The sequence below is a fragment of the Carassius auratus genome, chromosome 10 (genome assembly GCF_003368295.1).
Source record: "Carassius auratus strain Wakin chromosome 10, ASM336829v1, whole genome shotgun sequence".
In the NCBI taxonomy this organism is placed as follows: domain Eukaryota; kingdom Metazoa; phylum Chordata; class Actinopteri; order Cypriniformes; family Cyprinidae; genus Carassius; species Carassius auratus.
This window is the reverse complement of record NC_039252.1, coordinates 4,050,935-4,066,011: the sequence shown is the minus strand read 5'-3', so window position 1 is coordinate 4,066,011 and position 15,077 is coordinate 4,050,935. Positions and strand designations below refer to the sequence as shown.

At 39.7% G+C, this 15,077-nt stretch overlaps 2 protein-coding genes across 8 annotated transcripts in view; both read left to right on the top strand.

Moving 5' to 3' along the window:
* Nucleotides 1-6,676, top strand: part of LOC113109591 (erbin-like) — a 76,303-nt gene extending 69,627 nt beyond the window's left edge. The window contains exons 20-25 of one of the 4 annotated variants that reach the window (XM_026273253.1): nucleotides 1,424-1,522; nucleotides 2,348-2,404; nucleotides 2,836-2,985; nucleotides 3,237-3,329; nucleotides 4,096-4,170; nucleotides 4,262-6,676. In XM_026273253.1, coding sequence (XP_026129038.1) covers nucleotides 1,424-1,522; nucleotides 2,348-2,404; nucleotides 2,836-2,985; nucleotides 3,237-3,329; nucleotides 4,096-4,170; nucleotides 4,262-4,369 — 582 coding nt within the window. In that variant the 3' untranslated portion in view covers nucleotides 4,370-6,676. Of the gene's footprint in view, nucleotides 1-1,423; nucleotides 1,523-2,347; nucleotides 2,405-2,835; nucleotides 2,986-3,236; nucleotides 3,330-4,095; nucleotides 4,171-4,227 lie in introns of all 4 variants that reach the window. The other 3 variants (XM_026273254.1, XM_026273255.1, XM_026273256.1) reach the window with 3 other exon arrangements.
* A 1,498-nt stretch (nucleotides 6,677-8,174) lies between these two features.
* Nucleotides 8,175-14,836, top strand: LOC113109590 (AN1-type zinc finger protein 5-like). 4 transcript variants are annotated; one of them, XM_026273249.1, is made up of 5 exons: nucleotides 8,175-8,481; nucleotides 11,845-12,016; nucleotides 12,099-12,293; nucleotides 13,356-13,478; nucleotides 13,551-14,836. In XM_026273249.1, the coding sequence occupies exons 2-5, from the start codon at nucleotides 11,866-11,868 to the stop codon at nucleotides 13,697-13,699; spliced, it is 618 nt and encodes a 205-aa protein (XP_026129034.1). In that variant the 5' UTR covers nucleotides 8,175-8,481; nucleotides 11,845-11,865; the 3' UTR covers nucleotides 13,700-14,836. The 4 variants fall into 4 exon arrangements, with proteins under 4 accessions (XP_026129034.1, XP_026129036.1, XP_026129033.1 ...); XM_026273251.1 differs by having other exon boundaries at nucleotides 8,325-8,477; nucleotides 12,102-12,293; XM_026273248.1 differs by having other exon boundaries at nucleotides 8,325-8,477.
* The last annotated feature ends 241 nt before the right edge of the window (nucleotides 14,837-15,077 follow it).

Sequence of the window (15,077 nt, the reverse complement as noted above, 5' to 3'; positions counted from 1 at the left end):
CCAAATTCAGAATACTTCTTTTTTTTTTCTTTGAACAACCCATTTTCAAGATTTGATCCCATCCGAGGGCCAAAATCTGATCAGGTTACTTTTAAACAACTGGCCCCTGGAGTTAGGGGTTTGTTCAAATTAAGCGTTTTAAACTTCATCATGTGACATCTGCACTAGACATGAATGATACTTCCAAGTTATCAACTTGTTGCTGAAAAATCCATCCCATGTTTTCAGGATTGTTTGTAAATGTACAGGCAGGTATGATTTATTTGTGATAGAGCTAAGCTATGCCAGACCAAAGTTGCCCACTGGTTTGGGGTGGCCAGACTTGTTCCTGGAGGGCCAGTGTCCTGCAGAGTTTAGCTCGAACTTTCCTCAAGACACCTGCCTGGACGTTTCTAGCACGATTAGCTGGTTCAGGTGTGTTTCATTAGAGTTGGAGCTAAACTCTGCAGGACACCGGCCCTCCAGGACCAACTTTGGAGACCCGTGTGGTCTAGTGGGGTTATTTAATTTAGACCAGGGGTGTCCAAACTTGTTCCTGGAGGCCACTGTCCTGCAGAGTTTGATTAAGCACACCTGATCCAGCTAATCAAGGTCCTTTGAAGTGCTAAAAACGTCCAGGCAGGTGTGTTCAGGCCAAACTCTGCAGGACACTGGCCCTCCAGGAGCAGGATTGGACTCCCCTGGATTATATTTACATTGATGAAGACCAAATCTAGGGTTCAGAATAGTGCAGGAATAGAGTTTAGCTTCAGCCTTAATCAAACACATCTGAACCAACTAATCAAGGTGTTCAGGATTACTCAAAAAAAACCTGCGGGTGTGTTGCTCCAGGGTGTTTGGCTGCCCCATTGTGATTTGAGGATGGGCTTTTTTAATTTGAGCTAGCAAGCAGCAACATAGTAGAGGGCTAAAAAGCACTCAAGATGCAAGCTAAAATCACATGTTGTCAGAATAGGCACTATAGTTGATGAACTTCATGACTGTTAAAAAAAAAGATTTTCTGTACCTGAGGTCATCTTGGTACTTTTTGCCTACTGTTTTATAAATATTGTGAATTTGGAACATATTGCTCTTTTGACTAACTGTTTTCACTAATATATAGTAGAAAAGTAGGTATATTCAGACACCGGGTTAGACCACCCTAGCAAACAGAGCAACCACTCACAACTTCTTGGCATAGTGGCAAGTTTAGCATGGCTACTCACAATCTAGTTTCTGGACCTTGCCTCTGTATATGGTATCATTTATTTTCTCTTCTCATAAAGATGCTCTTTACAGTGTTTTTCTGCATGTTTTTATCTGGACATTAACACATTAACCTCCTCTAACCATTGCATGTTTTGAAGTGTACTCATGTTTACTGCATGCTCGCGTGTCTTCATTAAACGCATGTGTGTTTGTGTGCATGTGCTCATGTGTTCAGAGCGCTCTCTCTCGGTCTTTGGCCACTCTCAGTAGCAGTCAGAGCTCTCTGGCCTTTAGTGCTCTAGACGGATGGCAGATCGGAGCTCGTGGGCCTAGCGTGAGTATCACCCCACTGAGACCTCACCTCCCCAAACTCCCAGAGGCACAGTAGATTCACTCTCAGCTCCCAAAGGGTCATTCTCTCTGCTTGTGGTTTAATCCGTGTATTGCTACTTAAGAGTATCTGTACCAGCTGAATATGTTGGGTGCAAGCATTGAACAGAATGGCCCTTACGGAGCTCAAGAGCCCCACCCCAAATGCACTCTTCTCAGTTTATATCCAGTGTCGGCTGGTTTGCACAATTGCTCTGTTTCTTTGGGTTGTCTAAGTAATAGGAGATTAAGAACATTCCTAACCACTAAACCATATTCACTAAAGTCCTGGAAACACTCTTTCTTTCCGTTTGTGTGCTTGAAAGCACAATCTGTGCTTTTAGCTGAAAGGCCCATGAAATCTGTTATGGAAAATATGCAAATATTTTATGAAATAGGACTACATTTTTGTAATATTGACTCCGTAAACATAATAGCTGATTAGATAACTGAAAGTAAACCTTCCTGTTGGTTGATATGACGTAGAACTGAAACATTAATCTTCTCAAGCTTATGAAATATATTGGGAATTGGCTGCAGTTCTCGGTCCAAAACACGAGTGACGTCTTATATTTAAAAAAAAAAAAAATGCATGTACTCATAGTTTCACCTTCGGTTTCACTACGCAGTGTTTTTAATCTAATCTCATTCTTATGTAGCTGTATGTTTTAATGTAGTAGTCATCCACTGTAGTTAGAAGTACTTAAAATACAACCCACAATGCATCTTCAAACATGGGACACCTTTTCCTGTAGCTTGTTGAGACCAGTTTTGTGCTGTTTCCCTGCAGGACGATGTCTTCAGTCCTCACGGACAACAGGGCTACCATATCGACACTCTGAGAAAAGTAAGTGCTATTTGTATTTGAAAACTTAGAATTGTCTCAGTGTTACATGGTTTATCAAATGCATTGACATTCAGATGTTTTAATTATGTTGCTATATGTATACACACAGTGATGTTCACAAATAAGTTCAACTCCTGATGAAATCCTTAAGAGCACATCCTATTCAGTCAACAAGGATTTCTTGTTCTTCTGGTCAGAGTCATGGTCAGTGTTTACTGGGAGCTTTCTGCCCCCTGGTGTCTGGAAAATATATCCCATTGTAGCAAGACATAAGACCACAAGACCAAAGGCCATCCTTTGACTTATCTCTCAAAACAGCCTCTGTTCAGAACCTGGGAGTTGTTTTCTCTTTGAGGAGACAGATGGACTTATGAAAGCTCATCAGAATGAGCAGAAATACTAAGTGCATGTCTTGTGCATCTATCCGTCAGGTGCCTTTGATGAACGGCCAGATGAGATCTCCCATGAGCTGCGGTCAGCCAGCGATGGCACGCCACCCCTCACGAGAGCAGCTCATCGACTATCTGATGCTCAAAGTGTCCCAGCAGCCCCAGGGCCCTCCACGGGTCCCACAGCAGGAGGTGCACACATTTCTGACAGAAATCTCCACATGAAATCTGAATGAACACTGTTTATTTTAATACTAGCTCTTGTTTTCATTTCAAATAAACTGTTTTAAGAGATCTGTCATTAAAAAGCCTCTGATATGACATTATTTCTTTGACACCACCTAGATTTGGATAATGTTGACTAAGGTAGATGTATATTCTGGCACCCCTGTAGCCACTTCATGTTGACTGGTGTGTGACTGAAGCATTGTGTCTGTCTTCAGCTCCATGTGATGATTGAGAAGAATCCCGAGCTGGGCTTCAGTATATCAGGAGGAGTGGGTGGACGTGGAAATCCCTTCCACCCAGATGACAACGTAAGTACTGCCGTTTGTTTTTATCTGTTAAATCGGTGCTTCGGGAGCTTTAATTTCAGTCTGTCTGGATCGTTGGATTGATCGACTTACCCATGCAACACCATGAACTTAAACTGAACAACAGACCTTAGTAGTATCTGGAGTCCAGAATGTTAAAAAGGCATGAATTATATAAATGAATGTTAATATGATTTTGACTTGGCCAAGAGAGCAACAGTTTCGTTGTACAACAACCTAGGAAATGCCAAATTAATCAGTTATATTTATTATATTGCTATTCAGAAATTAATATTTTTATTTGGTAAGGGTGCATTCAATTGATTTATGATGGCAGTAATTTTATAAGGTTACAAAAGATTTGTTTGAAAATAAATACTGTTCTTTTCACTTGATGAATGAGTTTTCAGATTTTACCAACCCTAATATTTGGGTTGCACTTTATTTTACAGTACGTGTACTAACAGTGTATTTATTTAAGAAAGTTCTGGTAACACAAGGGGACTACATGGGGTAGGGTTAGGTTTAGGGGTAGGTTCAGGGTTAGTACCTAGTTATTACATAGTTATTGTAATTACTATAATAAGTACATAGTATGTACATGAGGAACAGGACTGTAAAATAAAGTGCTACCAATATTTTTAACAATAGTATTATTTTTTGTAGTTTAGGCCAAAACTGGTGCTAACACTATAAATTAGAGCTCTATTCAACTGCAGTCTATCTAGTCTAATGAATAATCAGTTCTTAAATCATAAATGATCAACAGGGCATCTTCGTGACGAGGGTTCAGTCAGAGGGACCTGCTTCCAAACTCCTTCAGCCTGGAGACAGGATCATCCAGGTCATTTCTACTCATCCGTCTCTTACTATTCACGTTTTTGTCTTTCCCATTCCTTAGTAATTCACTGACCTCAATCAACATCCTCTTCCAGGCAAACGGATACAGCTTCGTTAACATCGATCACGGACACGCAGTATCCCTCCTGAAGACGTTCCCCAGCACCGTCGACCTGATCATCATTCGAGAGATGGCCGCGTAACAGAGCATGTCTTATTTCTGTACCGAGAGGAGCTAGTGCTATCTTTAGTTAATCTGAGCGGATGTTAACGGGACGATGGTTGACGTCGGTGAAACCACCGAATCGAGTGGAAGACAGAAGCATGCACCTTCACTGTGGGATAGTCTGTTGGTGCAGTCCAACGATACGAAAACCTGTGCTTTTGTCAAGATAGTTTTTGTTTTCCTTTTTTAAGACGTCTCCTGGGGGTAGAGCTCTTGTGGGACATTTAGCTGTAGCTGAGCGTTTGAGGGCAGGGCTCTCTCTCACAAATCACACTTTTTTTTTATTATTATTATTATTATTATTTTAGAGATTTTTTGAAACCACTTTTATGACCTGTGTGAGATTCAGAGCTTGAAGACAATGCTACGTGCTAACTGTGGTAATGAATGTAGAACTGGGCTGAGCTAAACCGAACTGGATGTGAAATCTGTAGACCTGGTGGTCACCAGTCTCATCTAATTGTGAAGAAAAAATCCCTCAGATTAGTAATGCTCGATGCTAGCAACTCTTCTATGTCTTTGCAACTTGAATCACCTTTATCTACTGTCTGCAACGTTCCTCCAGTGAAATAAGAGTCTCTTCCTACACACTTTAATGGAGTGAGAAACTTCAGCCACCAGTAAGGATGTGCCGAAATGCTCCCTGTACGTGAAACTTGGACAGGACCACGATGAAGAATTTCCATGAGGATTTCGAAAGCGAGAAAGACAAGTAAACCTGGAAACAAATTGGTTTTTAGCCAAAGCATATTGGGATACTGGCGGCATGAAACTGCTGGCACATCAACTTCTTTCCTTCTACAACACAGCCACTGATTCCAACGCCACCGAACATTTTTATTCCTTCTTATTTTGGAAACGGTTTTCTATTCTCTGAAGAAGATTGTAGATGTAATATTTTATTCTCTTATGAAACTATTCGTCTAGTGGTGCAGTCATGGACGTTCGTTTGCTGTCGAGGGCTGAGAAACGTCATGTCAAGTGCCATAGACCCTGACAGTCAGACATGGGTTCGACTCGGAGCAATACTCATTAAGATCCACGCCGCATATTCACTGGCCGACTGGCTGACATATGACACAGTGGACGAAAGAGCAATAGAAAGTCCTTTAGTCCCTTTTTTTTAAAACCCATTTAGTATTTCTTGATTGAAAAAGCATTTTATACAAATTCTTTTTAAAGACAAAAATGTAGGAAATGGCATTTCAGATTTATTAGTGAAAGAAAAGAAAGAAAAAGTTGGTAAAGTGTGCGAATGAATGTGTCGTCACATTAGCGATTGCACTGCTGTTTCCAAACACCCCTACGAAGATGAGCTCCCCTTTGAATGAGGATACATTGACTTCTTCAATAGCAAAGAGATCTGAAAAGCTACGAAGCCTTGTAAAAGGTTAAGAGTAATGTTTGTATTTGATGAAGTCGTCGCGTCGAAAGGCCATGTCTGCACACGAGGAGAACGACCTACTGTCGATTGTAGTACTGTTTGTATTATTTGCATGAAATTCCTCCTTTTGATTGTTCTTCACTGTATTCTTTGGTAGAGTGGAGCGCTAGATTAATTGAAGAAAGCAAATTAACATACTGATAATGTAACAAATCCATAATTTTATGTGAAAGAGCACAGTCGGTGCAGACGAGAGCTCAACAGAGTTCAGTTCATTCGGATCCATTTTAATTAGCATTGCCCTCTGAGTGTGTTAAAATAAGGAATGAGTCACCATTGTTTATGAATTGGAAACTAATTTACTACATTTATAAAAAAAAAAAAAAAAAGAGATTAATCACATTGTTTTTATTTAAAGAACCAATTTAATGGATAAAACAATGGCCTCCAATTTAGCTGTGAATGATTCTTTCAACAGTTTTTAATTTGTGGACACGGTTACTTACATTTTATCACCAATCAGTCTAGCGTAGAATCCTTGACTATCACTTTTTATTTTGTCTACGAAGACATTGTAAAAACGTAATAACGAAAAGTGACTAAAACTTTTTTTTTATTGTCCCACCTTTTATTTATTTCGTACACTTTACTTTAGAGATTACTAATCACAATGTAAATACTTTTTTAAAAGGTTTATGATTTGTTCATGGCATTAGTGATTAAAAGCAATAATTGGAGTCCCAGAAGCAGCCCTTTTAATGTATAGCTATGTCAAAGGTTTCTCCGCAAGCAGCTACTATTAAGATGATTGGTTTGCATTTATTCAACATTCCAGAGTTTGTAAATAAATTCACTTTCCATAGTGTCCTGTGGAAAGAATAAATCAACTAATGCTCTTTCGATGTGTATGTCCATTCTTTGTTAGTTTTTATTTTTTGTTCCATAAAAATGAAAGTCAGTGATATATTGGACAAATAGAATATATATTTAGTGTGTTATACGGAATAAAGGAAGTCACGAAGGTTTGAAAATGGTGGTGGATAAATAACCAATTAAGATCATATTTGGGTAAACCCATCTAATTTGTTTCCCTCTCAGTTCTAGTTATAAACCTGATCTTATTGAAACAGATTTTTTTGGCAGATATGAATGCATTATTATGTTTGAGATGGGTGTTTTCCATACACCACAGATTTTTGTTACAAACTCATACAATATTTCACTCCATAATCTCCGTCATTAATCAAGCTGATAGGTGTTAACAAAGACGTGCCATTAGATGGCTCTGCAAAGTAAAATTAGATGAGTAAAGTAACTTAATCGATGCATTTATCAGGTGTAGCTCTGTACTCTGTTTACTGATAGATAATGCAACTACACGAGGAAATGCCTTCAGTGTTCACACAGATAAGAATACAACCAAGCCTTCAACACCTTCCTCTGCTTCATTCCTTCACTGGAGAACAGAAAGCACATGGACGACTGACTCGTATCAGGTTCCTGCTCTATATATAACCAGAGGGAAAAACACAAGAGTGCTTTCAAAACAGATGCAGGGTTGCTGTGAAATGAAAAGACATCCAACAACAGACATGTTTCATTGTTTTCCTGTGGACAACATATGAGTCCTTTCAAATCAAACGGGTTCTCAGCTTAATCATTATATAACCTATACATTAATTTGTTTATTTATTCCCATCTCCTTTCATGTTAATTATTTTAATAAGGATGGAGTGACCTATAAAGACTGTTGATCTTTTTTTGAGACCAAGTACAAAGTTTGCCATTTCAATGTGTCTATGAAGCCCAAAACATTCTCTAGCTGGGCAACTCTTGATCTGGAGGCAGTCAGTACTGAAGATGTGCCAGTGTCATCATCTCACATCTGCGTGGTCTCGATCAAGATGTGTTGTGATTGAATCAACATGGGCTCTGGCTGTTCTCTGGGTCAGCAGATCACTGTGTGGTGACATCTGATACTAACACTGCTGACGGAAAAATAACCTTCAGCAGGCCAGTGCACTGTACACAATGTGTCCACTTCAAAGTTGTTTTCTTGCACTTTGGATCTCAGCAAGACTGGAACTTTTGATGCAACATTTTGCAGCTGATCCTACTAAAACTATTTTATTTTAATTTTTTTTGCTACCAGTGCCATACTGGAAATTTCCAGTAACAGATAACAGGGGAGACTGTCGTAAGTGCTGTACAGGATGAAAATGCATGGGTGTGGAGATCTGTCTCGTCGTCAGTACTATCACTATTCTCAGAACTAATTTGGAAATCACTAGAACATTGTGCAACTTGGTTTGCGCAAGTAGTGACTAGACCTTTCTGCCTCCATTTATCACAAAACATCTTCACATTTAGGTCAAACTCGCATTTACAACTCCAACAAACTGCAGAGAACAATAAAACCCAGCATCTGACAAACAACAAAATGCAATGCAGCTCTAAAACCATGCCTTACAGCAGAAGATTGGGATTGTTTTTGTACAGTAAACTCGTCATGACTGGCGCAGTAAGCCCCGCCCCGCGGAGGTGTCAATCACCGTGACGTCACGACCACTATTAAAGAAAACTAACAAACAGCAGCAAGAAAAACACAGACACACACCGGCGGAATAACAGCACGGACCGTCGCCGAGGGTGTAAAACAAAGTCTTTATACTGTGGGAGCTTCTCTTTTTACTCGGATAAGGCAAGTAAGACACTTTTTTTTTCTACATTACATTTCGCTTTAAACCTCATGCTAAGGTTATAGGAAAATATGACTCGTTTCGGTAAAATTAAGTAACTTAGTAGGCCTAATTTCCGTTTTAATAAAGTTATTCGCTGATATAATGTTCTTTAATGTGTTAACTGTTAGCCGAAAATGATGAACTTGGTCAACTTGCGGAGTTTAACCAAATATGGCTGTTAGCTGATGCTAGCATGTTAGCTAGCTAAATTAGCCTGTTGTTGTTGTTCCTTTCAACCTAAAAGCTGAAATATGACACGAAACGGTAGATTTAGGTTTAAACACGCGTGTTTCATTATTAACGTGTTGTTTGTTTCGCATTTAAACCAAGTTTCAGGGTTGCCGAGATGAAACGCGTCCGTTTGTTGCAGTTAGCTTCATGTATTTGAGGGTTTAGGATAAAGTGTTTATATATAACCATTAATCGAGTAATTAGCTCCGTGAAAGTGTTTTCGGTTTTATTTCGTCTCATTTCATGTGTCGATTGAGATAAGATACACTACGTTAACTAGTTGGGGTTTGAGTTTGCTGTGTCTTTATTATCTCCAAGTGAACTGATAGACGTCTTTTAAAAACGTTTTCCGTCTTGATTTCCTAATTACCTTGACGGATGTGTCCTGAACTAACACACTGGTTGTCCAATTGTGTTTTCGTTATTAAGGGTTGCATTGTTTGCTCAAACAGGAAGAGTGTTTGAAACAAAGGCAAACACTGATCGCATTGACCCCGAGTCAGATATAAAGCAGATAAAGCTCCACATCAGGGTCCATCCTCACTAATTCACATCAGACTGAAGACAGCTCGGGTTTGAGCACACCAGTGCTGCTGTGGAGAGGTTTAGGAGCTTTATAGACCACTGTATGTTAGTTAGCCGAGATGCTAGTGTTAGCATGACTCGGTGGATTTCATTGAGGCCTCAAACACTGATATAGCTCAATAAAATATCACGTTTATACCCGGTTTACATGCTACAGTGCGTTTTTAGACCTTATCTGAGCTGTACGTGTCTTTTAAATGCTTGGTGCATTGAGGCACAGCGTGTGAGCTTTGAGTAATGAGCTGCTTTCTGAAGTCTTTATCCATCTATGGTGTCTCTTGAGCAGAATGGTTTTGCTTTTGTGCAGATATTTAATAAAAGGCTTTGTTCTGCCGTGTATTTTCTGTCATACAATCAGGGCTAAATGACAAGGATGTCTGAAACGCATGGGGAAAAAACATCCCTGTTGGGGCTTTGCCATATTTGGCTTTTATCAACATACATGATTAAGGGAGGAGGGCTCCTACTGGAGGTGTGTGATGTAATGGAGGCAGGTCAGGACGATCAGGGTATTTATAGTCAGGACACACTGCTTCTGAACAACATGTCACATGGATGAGAGCTAATCCAGCCGTCCATGAGATCGAGAGCGAGGGGCAATGCGCTTGCTCTTCAGGGGAAAACCTCTGACGCTGAGAGGCGGAGGCCAAATGCTGCAGTCTTGTTTACTTCCAGACAAGAGATCCCTCCCTGAAATGTCAGTCCTGACAAGTCTCCGGTTTATTGCTGGAAAGCGTCGGCTGTTTGGATGTGGATGCTGTTTCTGCTGAACATGATGTCCTTTACACCTCACACTGTATAGTCACACTTCATCTGTCTAGCAGGTGATCACAAATACTGATACTTGAGTAAATGATGCCAGTGAAATTACTTTTGAGAGTTATAGTTGATGCGGTTACAAAAAAAGAAGGCACTTTATTAAGTGTTACACTAGAATTTAATGTTATTATAAATGCATAGTTATTTATAATGTGACCATGGAGCAAGATTGGGTGAGAAAACCAAAAGATGATTTAATAATTGAATGTTTTTATAAGTCTAATATTGTTTTTAATTTGTAAAAATAAGAACACATCCTAATTGAAAACAATGGGACATGTACAATAAATCAAAGATACAAATGTGCATTAAGTGCTTTACATTTTTCATATACTGTAGTTCTGTATAATGGTAGCTTTTAAGTAAAAAAAAAAACAAAAATAGATAAAAGCAAAATTGTATGAAAGTACAAATAAAATAACTACTCGTCTGGGTAGTTACTGATTGATAATAATCTTGTTGTAGCTAAACTATTGTCTTGTAGCCCAATCCTAATTAATATCAAGATTTAGTTTGAGGTTTTCAGTACTTTGTAATCATTTGTTTAATTCCTGTGACACACAGCAGAAATGTCTGAAATGAAAGTTTTGTGTTCTTCTCATCTTGTTTTATTGTATAAAGAGGTTTGGTCCACATCAAGCACTCTACTGTGAAAGTTTCCTCAGCGCAATGTTGAAGGCATTCGGAAGATAATTTAAAATAGTTGAGTGCATGACAATATTTTGTGAAGTTACGCTGTATCTAAATGTTAGTGGATGGAATCGCAACAGCAGCGTGGAGATTTCATATTGTGGAAATAAACAGCTGGTAATGATTGCTAAAGAAGCAAAAGGACAAAATAAAAACCAAAGAATAGTGGAGATTGAAAACCTCATTTGAAACATTTTCACAGCAGAATTAAACACTGAAAAATTAAGTAAATGTGTTGTCAATAATGCACACCCATTAGTCAGCACTTTATTTTATGGTCCAATTCTTGCTATTAAAAAACCATTATGCCTCAAATGCCTAATTTGCTTGTTATTAATCGTTAATAATGTAGTTGAGTTTAGGTATTGAGTAGGTTCAGCAATACAGAATATGTGCTTTTATTAGAAGTACTCCTAAACAGCCTACATGTTAATAATAGGCATGCTAATAAGCAGCTAGTTAAGTGAGAATTGATCCCTATACTACAGTGTTACACTAACCTTTGAGTTTATTTGTATTCGGAGTGAACTCAGACACTCGTGTGATCTTAGATTGGAGGACAGAGGTGATGCAGAGATCACTGACATTCAGAAGAATGTGTGCTTGTCAGATAATGGTCTTGTTCACAGCTTGTGGGCTAACGTTTTGGTTCTGCGAATGGGTGCAGTGTTTTTCTGTCATGATCTTCGTGACGTTACTGTTCCTCTCTCGTCTGACGTAGCCTCTCTGTGTTATGTGTTAATGACGGCTGTTACTGGATAACAGTGAAACACACCGCAGGTTGACCTACATTCATCCAGCTCAGTCTGGTTGTAAAACGATCACATGACCGTGACGTGAGTTTAAAGGAATGGGCTCGAATCAGGCGATTCTGTGACCAGTGTTCAGACGTGTGACTCTTAATCTGACCTTGCACCTTCATCACTGTAAATCCTCTTAATGAAGGCGGTCTTTGATTCACGCTTCACGTTATGCTGACGACTCGTGTTTTGTTCTCAACAGGAATCGCTCATTTTTGGAGAGATGGCCCAGGAGACCAATCAAAGCCCCATGCTCTGTGCCACCGGCTGCGGGTTCTACGGTAACCCTCGGACCAATGGCATGTGCTCGGTCTGTTACAAAGAGCATCTAACACGACAGAACAACGGGGGAGTCAGTCCTATTAGCACAATGGGTATGTGTTTCCGCTCTGAACGTCAGCTGTGTGGGTGAGATTGATTGTTCCTCATTAACTGAGGGGGTCTGGTCTGTTCCAGCAGCTTCCAGCAGTCCTACCTCTGAATCCTCGGCCATCCAGATCATAGAAGCTACGCTAAACAACTCCTCGTCTGTTAGCGCTGAGTCACCTAGCGGCTCCGCGGCTGCTCTTCCCGTTACACAACAGATGACGGAGATGAGCATTTCTTGTGAAGACGAGGGGGTCTTGCCTAAAATTGAACTTCCTGAACCAGGTTGGTATTTCTGTTTCAGACTTGAGGAAGTGTCTCGAGTCAAGACTGTGTTCAGAATTGAGTCCTGACTTACTGCAAGCAAGGAAGTGAACTTGTTTGAATAGAGCACGTTTTAAAACCGTTTACATGTGTGCGTGCACACACTATATATATATATATATATATATATATATATATATATATATGCATACACAAATACTACATACTCGGGGACTTTGTGTAGCTAAAAATTTCACCAGAAAAGATGTATTAAAAAAAAAAACTTGTAACTGCTGTATTTTTCAGTTTGCCTTTTCATAGTTCATGTAATTTGTATTGTAACTAAAAGCCTTATTTTATGGCAATAAAAAAATGACTACTGTTGAGGTCATTATGAGCGTGCTAACTTAGCATGTGCTATGTAGTTCTCTTAAATGAGAATTCATACATTCAATTTTGTTTACAAAATCTTAACACTTGATAGTCGTCTGTTGAAAATGAAAGTTCAAGAAGACTGCATTGCTAGGTGGAACAAGGAAGTGTTCTCTTGGATGCAAACCCTTTTTGTAATATATATATTCACATTGCACATCAGCTACACATTTGGGGAAATACTGAGTAATCAATTATTTAATGTATACAATGTTTGTGTAATGTACATACTGCAGAAGTTATAGTATAACTTTCAACGCTCTTATTATTAAGAGATTAATATAGTATGACCATGCATCCTTCTTAAAATTTTTTAAGGACATGTTCTGGACAGGATTTGTAATTTTCCTGAAATGTCTGGGTTTTGGCTTGTTTTTCAATTGGTTTCATGTTTGCTGACGGTTATGAGTGAAAAGCAGTTTGAATAAAGTGTGCAGGCATTGCACATAATCGCCTGTGACAAGGTGGATCAGGAGAATAAGAGCGGTGCATAATAATGTCTGAAAACTGTTAATGGCAAAAGAAAGCCAAAACTGGGAGATTTTAGGCAGTTTGGAAATGCTACTACATGTCCGGTTTCATTCTTAGTCAAAGTAATTCACTTTACTAAACTTGTAGTTGTGAGCTGTTAATTGGTGACTGTTTTTCCAGTTGTCACTCAGCCGACAGCATCCAGCGCTCCTCTGAGCACCGCTGAAGAGACCAAAACCCCCGACGCCCTCAAACCCAAGAGGAACAGGTGCTTCATGTGCCGCAAGAAGGTCGGCCTGACAGGTGGGCACACACACATCACAGCTCAGATGCAGTCTCTCTGTGCAGCGGTTCTGATGATGTCTGCTTTGTCAGGGTTTGACTGCCGCTGTGGGAATCTCTTCTGTGGACTCCATCGCTACTCGGACAAGCACAACTGCCCCTACGACTACAAGGCGGAGGCTGCGGCCAAGATCCGCAAAGAGAACCCGGTGGTGGTGGCCGACAAAATTCAGAGAATATAAAGCGCTCGCCATCGCGAGAGAGATCGGATACAAGGACTCGCACTTTGACCTGTGCTCCAAGAGACTAGTTTTTTAAATTACAGTATGGGAAAGAATCTTGTTTCTAAGCCAATGCATGAGTGATCACTTTGTTTCCATCTTTCTTTTGCTTTCTGTTGATGATATATGAGCTTCAAGTTTAAACAAATGGAAAAAAGAGAGCCTATAAAAGGTGTGAAGCCAGAGACATTTGGCTAACGAGAGGAAGACGTTGTGCTGTCTCCCGGTCGGACTCTGACCCGAGCGCCGTCCGAGCAGCAGTGCATGGCTGGTTCATGTAGCAAGGACGCTCTTCTGTCTCCTGTTCTCCAGACAGCCTTCTTTCTGCTCGAGCCTCAGCCAGCTGTTGGAGTGATGCTGGGGTTTCCCTGTCGGTCGACTGTTAAAAATGATTTTAAAACCATTGACAGACTTCGTGAAAAATATGTAATCCAATTGGGATGGTTTAACGCAGCCAGACCAGAATGAGCGACTGCATCCATGATACCCTGTCAAGTTCAGATGAGGTTGGACATGGCCACAACACAAAACCAGTTATTCATTCTCCCACAAGGTCCTTTAAGACATTTGTATTCATTTCATTGAGTTGTAATGTGACACTGGTTTGATGGATGGGCTCGTTGGGTTTAAATGGGTGTTTTGCATGGGTAGTGAAATGAGTATTTTACAGTAGACTGCATACTTTTCTTCTGCTCTCTAATTCACCTTTCTCACGTGTGACTTGATCTTTTTAGTAGGTATTGAGTGTTAAATGCTGGTAAGAAATGATGGTATTGTTTAGTGTCATTTACTCAACCCTCAGGTGTTGTGTCATTGGGAGGATGTGAGTTAATCGCCATCGTTTTCATCTGAGGCTCGGTCCGGTTCTTGTTTTTAGGTCTGGCTGCACAGCGCTGGTTTATTTTAGAGCTTTGTGAGATTACACCGTGAAATTAACCATCTGTTCGGATTTGATTTTTAGTTCTGCAAGCTTGTACAAACCATCTTTTATTTATTTTATGTATTGCGCATATAATCTTGTTACCCAACATTACTGCGAAATTGTATCTTGTAAATAAAATGATGTACAGAGATATTATTAAAGTGTGTACTGTGATGATGTCATAAAGATGTCTATTCTGTGGCTAAGAGATATTTCTGCAAAATAACGGAAAGACAGCTAAAAAAAAAAGGGTTAATTGGCAGTGTCATGTTTTCAGTCTAAACTACAAATAATACAAAAGATAAAATTGCCAAATGGTCAGGAAGAATCATTTTTGTCAGATTGTATTTCAATACAAGTGTAAGTTAATAAAAATTAACCTGCGGCAATGAGTTGCCCGAATCTGGGGGGATTTGG

What these genes read in the sequence shown, in the direction of transcription:
- LOC113109590 (XM_026273249.1), top strand. Translation starts at nt 11,866, where the DNA reads ATGGCCCAGGAGACCAATCAAAGCCCCATGCTCTGTGCCACCGGCTGC. An exon ending in CAGTCCTATTAGCACAATGG is followed by an intron (nt 12,017 to 12,098) that starts GTATGTGTTTCC and finishes GGTCTGTTCCAG; the next exon opens with CAGCTTCCAGCAGTCCTACC. An exon ending in AATTGAACTTCCTGAACCAG is followed by an intron (nt 12,294 to 13,355) that starts GTTGGTATTTCT and finishes CTGTTTTTCCAG; the next exon opens with TTGTCACTCAGCCGACAGCA.